Source organism: Trichoplusia ni, chromosome 24, assembly GCF_003590095.1.
Source record: "Trichoplusia ni isolate ovarian cell line Hi5 chromosome 24, tn1, whole genome shotgun sequence".
Classification (NCBI taxonomy): Eukaryota; Metazoa; Arthropoda; class Insecta; order Lepidoptera; family Noctuidae; genus Trichoplusia; species Trichoplusia ni.
The window spans coordinates 4,061-15,177 of record NC_039501.1 but is presented as its reverse complement, the minus strand read 5'-3'; the positions used below and the strand labels follow the sequence as shown (position 1 = coordinate 15,177).

At 40.7% G+C, this 11,117-nt stretch overlaps 1 protein-coding gene across 1 annotated transcript; it reads right to left on the bottom strand.

Annotated features, from left to right (window-relative positions):
• Positions 1–1,828, bottom strand: LOC113505165. Its single transcript, XM_026887741.1, has 3 exons — positions 1,378–1,828; positions 802–927; positions 1–500 (listed from the first exon to the last, which is right to left on the bottom strand). The coding sequence occupies exons 1-3, from the start codon at positions 1,454–1,456 to the stop codon at positions 379–381; spliced, it is 327 nt and encodes a 108-aa protein (XP_026743542.1). The 5' UTR covers positions 1,457–1,828; the 3' UTR covers positions 1–378.
• Between the last annotated feature and the right edge of the window lie 9,289 nt (positions 1,829–11,117).

Sequence of the window (11,117 nt, the reverse complement as noted above, 5' to 3'; positions counted from 1 at the left end):
TTTTATTACAAAAGATACGGATACACAGTCCACTAAATTAAAAGTTTTACAAGTTGTCGTTCTGCAGGTTTTGCACTGTTTTACATAACAAACAACATTGATAGTGATCTGATGGTGATAGTATGACTAAGGGGATGTAAGTAATATTTATTTTTCGCCACACTTGCCCGTCATAGCAACTTCTGGAAACCAGGATCCACAATAAAAACACACGAAATCCACACAGAACTTAAGCTCGGTGTGTCCCAGCAAAACGATATACTGTCTTGGGACCCGCGACGAAATTAATCAGAAGTAGTAAATAGGAGGTGAAGTAGTATTATCAGTTATCTTATGTAACGTCTATCTGTCTGTAGTACCCCGCGGTGCGTGCTGGTGCTAGCGCAGCAGTCCGTTGACGCACTTGCACTGTCCGACGCGCTGCTGCTGTCTGTCGCAGAAGCAGGTCTGCGCGCCGTACGCCAGGTGCTCGCAGTCCAGGTCCTCGAAGCACGAGGGGACTATAGGAATAAATAATTGTTGAATCAAACAAAACATTTTTGTTGTAACGGATTTATGATGTATGTACATTGGAATTCGGTCCTTATGTTGCTCAAGAAGCCTACTAGCGTAGCTTGAGACCATACTGGCGGAACACCCCTATACAGATGGTACGAAAGTAAAATAAGTTCGTTAAGATTCTTTTTCTGGATGATAAACTACATTTGAACTTACACATAGAAGACTTTAGACATGGCAAAAATTACCCCGGCCCCGGTCTCTATCTTAGCTAAATTATGGTTTATATAAGAGGTCTCGTACCAGGCTGCGGTCTCCAGTGCGAGGGGTCGATCTTGCAGACGCAGTGTCCCTGCGCGGCCGCGCCCTGCGTCTTGAAGCAGAAGCAGTACTGGTCGCCGCGCGCGCACTCCGCGTCACCCCAGCACGCTGACAAACATACACTTATGTTACTACCAAGAGTACATACGTGGGTCACACAAATTCTGACTTCCCTAATAAATTAACCTTATTTCTAAAGCGAAAACAAAAACTCTAATTAAGCGTTTTATTAAATCTCTGTATTCAGCATACTCGCTGCACTCTCTGTTCCCTTGAATGCAGCGTGTGAGCCACATTTTGTGTCCTAAGCACGGATGCTGCGATATTTATTTCTAAAATGCACACAACATTCTTCCAGTTATGCATGACTTGGGGTTCGAACTTGAGAACCTGGCAGTTTTGTGGCCTCACTGTTAGGTTAATTAGGGGGATTGCTACTACTACTTAGGGGAAATAGGTCGATTAAAAAACAGGTAGTAATTGTCAAATACAATCTTAAAATCAGGATACTATTTCCCTACTACTTAAGACTGCTGAAACAGTTTGAGACATACGTACTGTCCGTCCGATGGCGGGCAGACACATAGCCCACGACCCCGAGACAGCACAACACTACAGCGACCACAGACACCCTCATGTCTAGAGGCACCACTACTGAGGCGCCACAGACTCACACTCTTATATACACGTAGAACTGCTCGAGAAATTGATTAAATTATTTACGATCATGAAAGCCGTTCATAATCAGCTTATCTTTAATATTAAATGTTTAACTGGTTTATGATTTTTATTACAATAAAATAATAATTTAATTGAAATATACTTGATTTGTTGCGCTCTTAAATATGCTCTTCGACAGTCGTATGATTAAAACGTGACGTCAGTTACTAGTATAATGGACAATCAATTCGTTACATAACGTAGAGAGGAGTATTATTTTATATCGCCGTCTCGCTCCCCCACCCGTCACGTACTCATGTTCCCTCGCTTCATATCAGCCGGCATCAGCAGTGAAGGCGCCCATCATTTGTCTTGTGAGGCCAATCGCGAGGAGCCGTATCAGACCAAAGCGATATTTATGAGATGCGATATTCGCGGTGAAGGCCGAGCCCGGACTGTGCTGCTTCGCGAAGTCTAATGTGTAGGAAGAGAGATAATGGTGATAGATGTTTATATATTAAATGATGAACACCTGTTAATTTTAAAAATAAGCAAGAAAAAAGTATGTGTAATAAATTATATATAAAGAAAAAGTAATTATACTAAACCACCAAGCGCAGCGCGAGACGGCCACCTGCCAGGTGGACCGACGACCTGGTGGAAGCCGTGGATGTAGAGGGCCATGAACCAGTCGCGCTGGAGAATGGAGAGGCCTGTGTCCAGCAGTGGATAGCTATAAGCTGAGATGATGATGATGATGAAGTAAAATATTATAAACGGCAAGGTTTCTTTGTTTGAATGCTTTAATCGCAGGAACTACCGTTCCAGTTTGAAAATTAAAAAATCCAGTTTTTTCTTTATCATTATCATACAGATAGATGTATATAGTGGAAGGCTTAAGGCAATATACAAAAATTGTTTGATAGATCTAGTCAGTAGTATAATGAAACGTAACACAAACAGTAAGTAGTGTTTTCAAACTTTTGTGTTTACAAGTTTTAAAATCCAAGATCCATCCATCCAAGACTCAAATCTTTATTTGATTACTACACCACCTTCACCAGTTTCTTTAAACATTGTAACTTTATAATGTTATTTCTTTAAGACTATTTTTCCATCAAATCTTATTCTTCTTTCGTTCATCTTAATATAGTTCATGCAATACTGCGAGTCCAGTGTCCGCGCTCTATTAGAGCCGCGCTGCGCGTGACGCGTCATCTCCGGGCCGCGAGCCGCGAGCCGCGAGCCGCCAGAAAGAATATACCGAACCGGGATTACAAATCAAAGACATAAACAACCGTAAAGGAGTTTATATAATTGTACCGTAAGTGTGTTTTAAGAGTATTACATATTATTGCTCTTTAAATATTACAATAGCTCTTCAGGGATATCGACACCATTCTGTAGCAACATTTGCAGAACCTACTTTTTTTAGTTTAATTAGTGTGTCATCAGAATTGATTATTTTAGTGCCAACTGTAGTCTGGTGAAGGTAGTTATACATATTTCTTTAATATCTGTAACGAATTGATTAATTCTAAATACCACTTGAATAAATGATTAACGATGAATATCTTGCTGAACTCTACAACCAACTGTACAGAGTTATAGTTCAATATTTGTGGGTAGGATGCTATATCAATACACGTGTGCCTTTTGACATGCAGGACCAACATATTGCATTGAAGATTTTACTTATTTATGGATACACAACATACAAGGAGCAAAACACGTATAAAAATACGACAGGTCTATGTAAACTAAATGAATATCATTTAAATTCGTGACATGCCTAATAAGTATAGCTCTTTTTTAGAAAAAAGATGTTTGAACGACAAGGATTGTAATTAAGACATTCTGTGTAAATGTTTGTATTCCTAGAGAAATTCATGAATCAATATCCTTGCAAAGCCTACCAAAGCGGTGCTCTCTGGGCTCTCACTTAGATGACCACGTCCGTTCGTAATCTCCAAGCAATTGTAGTAAGAGGCGCTGATCCCGCCCTCACTGGCATCCTCCTTGTGACGCGAGTGTGACGCGCGTGTGACGCGAGTGTGACACTCCGTGTGGTGGCCGAGCCCCAGTCTCACACGTTCACAAGCCGGTGTCACGTGAAGTGATAACACAACTAATACCAGTGCTAGGTGAAGTAATACATTTGGCAACACATAACATTGTTCAGCCGTCTAGAAATCCAGGAGCAGTATCTCCGCAGTAGCGTCCCTATGTGACTAAAGCATCGAGTCGGCACAGTAAGCTGCGACCCGCCCCTCCCCCTCTCAACACTGGAGGCAATCGGTATGTATCTCAAATTCTTATCGCCAGTCAATGCAAATCGACATTCAAACTATTAAACATTATTGCTTAAAAATCTATTCTAGTATAATGACGGTAAGTAAGTCTGTTATAACAATACTCTCGAGACATGCAAACCGCTCGCTCTGCTGAGCCCACAGCAGCCCGTACTCGCCTCAGTTTCAACGCAAACATTAATTCCTCTTACATATTATGTTTAATGCATGAGTAATAGCCAATGTTTGATCAAACCGCTGTGTGCCAACCTATCGTTCGCGGCGCGATGGCGCAAACATTGGTCCAACGATTATCGTCAAATTATTTGTGGCCCGCAAACAGATCCGTGTTGGGCAAATTTGTTAAGGACCGGAATTAATGGCCGCCTTTATGATGTCAATCGCTTTACAAATTGTGTCTTTTGATGTTCAAATAACAATCTTGATTAATATTATCACTTTCAGGGTGTTTTTCACTTTCCTTCCTGTTTTCATCACTTCCCTATATTCATACGCATGTTTTCTCGGCATTTCCTTTCAGGATCTAAGGTATTCATTTATTACTTACTATTTAAATAATGATCCTGTCAGTGCACAGATCACTTGCGCTTTGAAATAAGATTGTATAGTCAGGGAGACGAGTTGGCAGTATCTAAATCATGTAGACATTCTGTCCCTAGCACTCGGCGGCCTCCTGCACTATCGCTTTCCGATAGGCGTCATTACGTTAAGAGCGAGCTCTCGCCGCCTCTCCTGGCCTCTCCCGGGTGACGCCGGGTGACGCCGGGCGCTCGCGCTGTGCTCGCTCCTAACTCAGCTTTATTCGTTTATTAGTCTGACGACTCGCGGAACTCAGTTAGAACTGGCAGTAAAACTGAGGCACTATGGTCCGGGTGTTATTTTAACGTCTTATATCAAAATACCCCTTTTCTTTGTATTGCAATTGCGTTTATTCCATTTTAACACTTTACGATTATCAAATGATGATCATAAATAAATAATAATGTAAAAAATTCATTAAAATTGTATTACTGCAATTACTACATTATTAATAAGAAATGTTGTTGTCGGTGGTGACGTGACGTCAGTGAGTGTTGAACCTGTGGACGTTATCAGAGCGGCGTCGCCGTCGGCGCGAGGATGTGAGCCGCGGGCCGCGTGGCAGCTGCCACTCAGTCGACACTCAGCCACCGCTCAGTGGATGCTCAACCGCGGGTGAGTGGTGTCATGCGTCGTGATTGTGATGATTGGCGTCTCATTAGCTGTCGCCGCGAGCGGCGCTCGCGGACTACTCATTAATGTCGCATTTGTTCATTAAACTTTATATTTTCCGATGTTAACATCTATACTCTGCACTTTACTTTTTGAGTTTTACCGACCTCCTACAATAATAAACTATTACAATCTGTCAGCACCTACTTTGTTACCCCTGAAAAATAATAACCAACAAACTACATCTACAATACGGTATTGAAGATATCTATTTGTATATGTGTATGTATATTATGTAACTTACTAAAAAAGTATGTCTTGGCCTTACAATTGACAAGTTAGAGAACACAGAACTACAGAACTTGAACTCAAAGCCATTGATTATCTGCTCTTGCGTCCACAGATTTAAAACTCGACTATCTTTAACCGACTCCATGTGTCACCTCTCATCGGTACTGTGCGTGATATCGTGGACAAGTCAGCTGGACGGAGTGTCCTCCTGCCCGCGGTGGGGGGGAGGCTGCGGCGTCATTAACGTCGCATCCCATAACTAATCGCGTTTATCAGTTCATATCTCATTATGAAACATATCTCAGTGACATTTGACCGTTGAGAACAGAATACCCACTCCGTTATGTCCTAACGATGGTTAAACTAGATATTGGACAAGTAAGGATGATACTTTTACTAATGTAAATAGACAGATTCCGAGACAACTCTTCAAAATAATTAACTTCAAAAAAGGAGGACCAGGTTGTATTTTGTTTAAAAAATATCTTATTATGGGATGACACAGATTAGAACTTCTGCAGCTACCTGCGTCGTGGCGGCCGTGCGTGTGTGTTGTATGTGTTGTGTGTGTGCAATAATTACAGGTAATTGCAAGCGATCGCTCGCATTAATCTCCCGCAAACACACACACACACACACGTAGTGCTGTTTGTACTGCTATTAGCTGCTGTGGGAGACTCACGGGACTCTTGGAATCTTGCAAAATTTAAGAAGATATCGAATGTACACATTGTCATAATTCTCAATGAGTAATTTAATGACAACGGTGGAATAAAGACGCGGAATCAGTCTTCATGTTGTATCATTAATGCATAGTTTTAATATTATATTCTTACATTTCAACACTATTAGGTATTGTAGAATTTACAAACCGATGCTGTACGAAAACATATTAGCCTTATTCTAATAAATTGATTTGTACAACAAAATCATGATCATAACTTTTGCTAATAAATTATGTACACATACATATACTTGAGATGAAACTGTAGCGTGCCGGCCAATAAGTAACCACGAAAATGTTTCACTTGTAGTTAAGTGTAAAGTTATTTTACTAGTAGGTGCAAAATATAGTATCTTAACGTTTGTTTAAATGTAATGTCTCCCGTGAGCAAAAGCCAAGCTTTAACAATGTTCAAGAAAACTTCATTTATTCGTATCATCGTAATCTCTTTCTTAGAACAACAAGAAAATAGGCGATAGCTTTATAACAAGCCGTTCAGTGTAGAGAGTATCTCGTGCCGGTCGCATCAGCCCGATGACATTAACCCGCTCGGTGATAGCGTGGGGGGCAATCTGGGCGACATCGAAGCACGTACCCGCGTAGCAACGTAGCGCCGTAGCACCGTAGCACCGATAGTGTATGCTAAGTACGCGAGCGGCACACATTACCGGGAAACTTGCTTATGTCATAGTGTAGAGTAGGGCCGTAGCATTATATGCATAGTTCGCGCTACGGGGTGCTACGGAGCGCTACGGAGCGCGGCTGTGTAATGCGTCTTAATCAGCTTTCAGTGAAGCGGAAAATTCTATAAGACAGGCGCTACACGCTGGTCAACTGTAGTGAGTGCGTAGATAGGGTAATGTTACCATCTACGATTGATGCTATAATTACAGTCGTCTGGCAATTTAATTCTCTACTCGAATAACCTTAATCAGAGCGCTTTGTATCCGCATCTTACAATGTTAATATAAAAACTTATGTAATAAAATTTCTTGGTAACGCGAAGCTTTATAAAATGATTGTTATGGAAGGCAGCGCCCCACACCTTCCGCGGAAAGTAATTAACGAGAACTAAAGCATTATTATAATGAGCCGTCGATGTTGTTTTGTTAAGAAAACCAAACAATATTAAAATTACAAGAACATTGTGTCTAACATGAATATTGTAAATGAGAAAATCATTTTTCTGATTTAATATTGTAATTCTTTGTTAAGTTTATGGCGAAAGCAAATTGGCGCCTGTGTGCTACGTCACCTCAGATCAGTTAGTGATAGTTAACATCCTACTAATATTATAAACTTTAACGAGAAATTCTCACGATAGATGGATGTTTGTTTTAACTAATGCTGTACATAAAATAAATTAGAAATTATGAATTAAATTAAACGATTTAATGTTCTCGTGGGATAATTTTCGATTCGTCTCAGGCGGTACCGCTGAATGAAAAAAATGAACTTGAAATGAACTTACTAAGTGATTCTTTGAAGTTACTTTAAAATATCAATACATTTTCCTCAGTTTTCTATTGAAAACCTATCGCCCTCAAAATGGATGCGATCAACAAACAACTTCCATGTGCTTCTCAAAACCAACATCGTGTAGACAAGAGCAATTTCAACTTTATGTAGTAGACAACAAACCACAGAATAGCTTATTACATAATTGTCTAACAATATTGGCGTATTTGAATGTTGAAATATTTGTGAAGCGTAATTGTCGTCATTGAATGCTTTGTTGGGAAGTTGGTCGCGTTGTGAATTAATTTGTGAGTATCGCTGAAGTGACGCCTGCAATCTATTGTGATTGACGGAGAGCTGTATTGTGTGCGGCGTGACGCGGCCGGGGGGGGGCGTGACGTCACTCCGGTGACGCTGTCAGCCACAGCACGACGCCGGGAGGCTCTACATCAAACTGCTGTTATCAGTGCGACCGCGCCCACTAACAAACTTATCAAGCCTTATTGAGGTGAAACAGAATCAGAGACAATATAAAAGGCTTTCGTATTTTTTATAGCCGTGCGACTTCATGTTAGAGATTCTGGACTTTAAAAGAAACTGCGAAACCTTAATTTGTTTCGACATTTCTTGGATGTGGAACGAAAATGAAAAGAATTCCATATTTTAAAAATATTCTCGCTTTAAAGAGCTTAGATTTGAGAACCACAATAATTGTTGCCCTCTGCACCGAACCGGCAGCGAGCAGCGACGGCCGCGCGCCGCACAACTTACGATAAATAATTAAATTTGAGCCGCGCAAGTGTTGCCAACTCTGCGAACATCTCCATACGTGCGGAGATGACTGCGAATGCAATAAACCAAACTGTGTCAAACACATTATGGCAACACTTAGGGCTGCCAGCGCACGCTAACCGCCCAACTTACCTGGAATCACAGCGTCTTAAGATTGTGAGACCGGCTATGATGTCATAATACCTATTCACATGTCTTAGGACGTAGTACCTGTTACAGTAATCGACGGTGCTTACCTGAAAATTGTAACTTTGTATTTAACCCGTGCCTGTTTCGTTTAAATGGATTTAAACCTGTGCTAAAATCAGAACACACTAGATTAATTCCTCTCACTGGGCATCGCTATGCTCTTGTTTTGAATACCTTAACCAAATCATTCGCTTCAATACTTTGATCCAACAACTTGCAATCGTGCGAGCCCTGCCGACCAGCGCGGGGCGCGGAGACATGCGGACGAATTGAAATAGGCCGTGATTGCTCATTTACTGAGACGTGACGTCATCACACGTCTTAACCTGCTAGCGGACACGTGATGACACCGCGACACCCCACGCCATACAATTTAACAATTTGTAGAGCAAAATATTTTCTGTTGAGTATAATATAACCTTCACTCTAATACAAGTTTATGTTGATATTGATGGACTCTCGAGGGTGACATCACTACAGTCTGGTGCACAACACTGCTGCACTTGCCATAGTTTTGATACAACGATTTCTTTAAATCTAATTTAAACTCGACCTTCGCGAATGTTTAACTCCATTTAAACGAATTAAACTGTTATCTTAACCATAGTCATTTCTATGAATATCTCCAAATTGCAAAACATGACATGCGGTTTATATTATTAAATATTAATATAATTTACACCTCATTAAAGATATAAAGTGTATCGCGCAATGAGAAATCTCCTTGATTTAATGAGCGAATAAAGTGAGTTGGCAATAATAAATGCTCCGTAATATAAAGTGAACACTTTTGTTTGGCCCCCAGTGTATCGCGCTGATATTTATTACGATCGCACAGACGCACGCGACAGCCTCGCGCAGAAGGATCACTTGACACAACAACACGTGTCGTACAAGTGAGTTCTATCACACATTCATAAATGAAGCAAAACTAATACTTTTCCTGATTACGAATAAATTGACTAGTTTATACTAATTTACTCTACTTTTTAACGTATTCTATCGCACTTTCTTATTTGATGCCTGATTAGTTAATACACTACCTTAGTAAATTCTTAATTAAATTCAAGAGATACGGTACATAAGATAGCTTTTCAGCCCATTTCAGGCAAACAGAATGTGTGAGTATTACGGAATGGATCTTCTGTATTGAACGTTAACATTATTGGTATTCGGTATTTTGTTTAAACTGTAACATATTTTTATCAGTTGTCAGGGAAATATTTTTTCATTATTTCGCTGAGCTTATTCAGAATGTGCTTGAGTTGACTTTACGCACTTCCGAGCTCTAGTACCTTCTCTCGTTTCACGAGGTGCGACCTACCTACACACACACACATACACAGCTGCTACGAACTAGAGCATCATAATGCTTGCTAATGAACTCATGATCAATTCCTAGAAGCACTTCCAGCCCTAAGCCGATCATACTACTCGTAGACTCTCTATAATCGAGCTACGAAAGTGCTACGCTCGTAGCAATTTATAACAATCACGTTGTAGAGTTGAGTAAGTGCAGCCGCGCATTATTAATGACTAATTAACAGCGCGATGTTAAAGTTACGTAACGTGAAGCGCGTCGAGAGCAGCTTACTGTATGTTTTTAGTTTTAAAATGCGTTCTAACCATAATTCCCTTTATGGTAAAACTAAAAACAATACGAAAATGAAATCATTATATTTTCTGTTGCAATCGTTATTGTTGTCAGAGTGTTTCTGATATCTCGCTGTGATTGGTGTCGTCGGGATGACGATATCGTTTCACTGAACACCAACAATAGGTAATTTACAAGCGCATTATGAGTGAAGCAAACTAGATACAAATCGAACAGCCCTTGCGTTCTCATTACAGTTGCGACGCTCGCTGCGGTTGGCGCGGGATTGCATTCCGCGCGGCTCTCGCTCCGCTCTCGCCCCGCCGCGCGCTGCCGCGCTGTGAGCCCGCAGCCGCCGCCGCGACCTGACTACCTCGGTCAAGGTGACATCTCACTTACACTACTTATATTTCCGAATTCGTAGAACAAGGGTGAGAGACAACAATTCAAACCGTACTGTAAACATGATGTACGACTATGGCTTGAGCGCATTCTTTGTCTGGCCCACTTGGTCATATGGCCCGGGTCAATAAAATACTATTTACATAACGTATTCCGTAAAGTCTTTCCTTTGGATTAACAAAATGACATTTGGACAACCATAACAGAAGACACTCGTATGTTTGAAAATCCGATCAGAGTCATGTGAATGAACACGTTACAACAAAACGTTATTTTCATATAATATTGAAGCATTTTCGCGTTACTGTGAAATGCTTACATTGCTGCATTGGCTGGAGTACACTAACCACATAAATTACAACTATTCTCCTTAACCACTAAGACTTAAATCAGATCAATACCAAAATAAAGAGAATCTCTACTTATAATGTATGTGAGGTATGGTATATGTGTGTGAGGTTTAATTAATACCCTCCATAATAAGCCTCTATAGAGGCGCGGCCCCGCGTCGCGTCGCCATTCATTTGCCTCTCACAAGTAAACAAGGTTTTACTCAATTGAACTCGGCACGGGCCGGTTTACTTTCGTCGGCATTTGTAATTATTGTTGTTCTAATTGAGACAATTAAATCAATTATTTTGATGAAGTATGTACGACTGTAAAGGGAGCTTTATAAAAAGTTTTC

What these genes read in the sequence shown, in the direction of transcription:
- LOC113505165 (XM_026887741.1), bottom strand. Translation starts at nt 1,456, where the DNA reads ATGAGGGTGTCTGTGGTCGCTGTAGTGTTGTGCTGTCTCGGGGTCGTG. An exon ending in TGCCCGCCATCGGACGGACA is followed by an intron (nt 928 to 1,377) that starts GTACGTATGTCT and finishes TATGTTTGTCAG; the next exon opens with CGTGCTGGGGTGACGCGGAG. An exon ending in GCACTGGAGACCGCAGCCTG is followed by an intron (nt 501 to 801) that starts GTACGAGACCTC and finishes TTATTCCTATAG; the next exon opens with TCCCCTCGTGCTTCGAGGAC.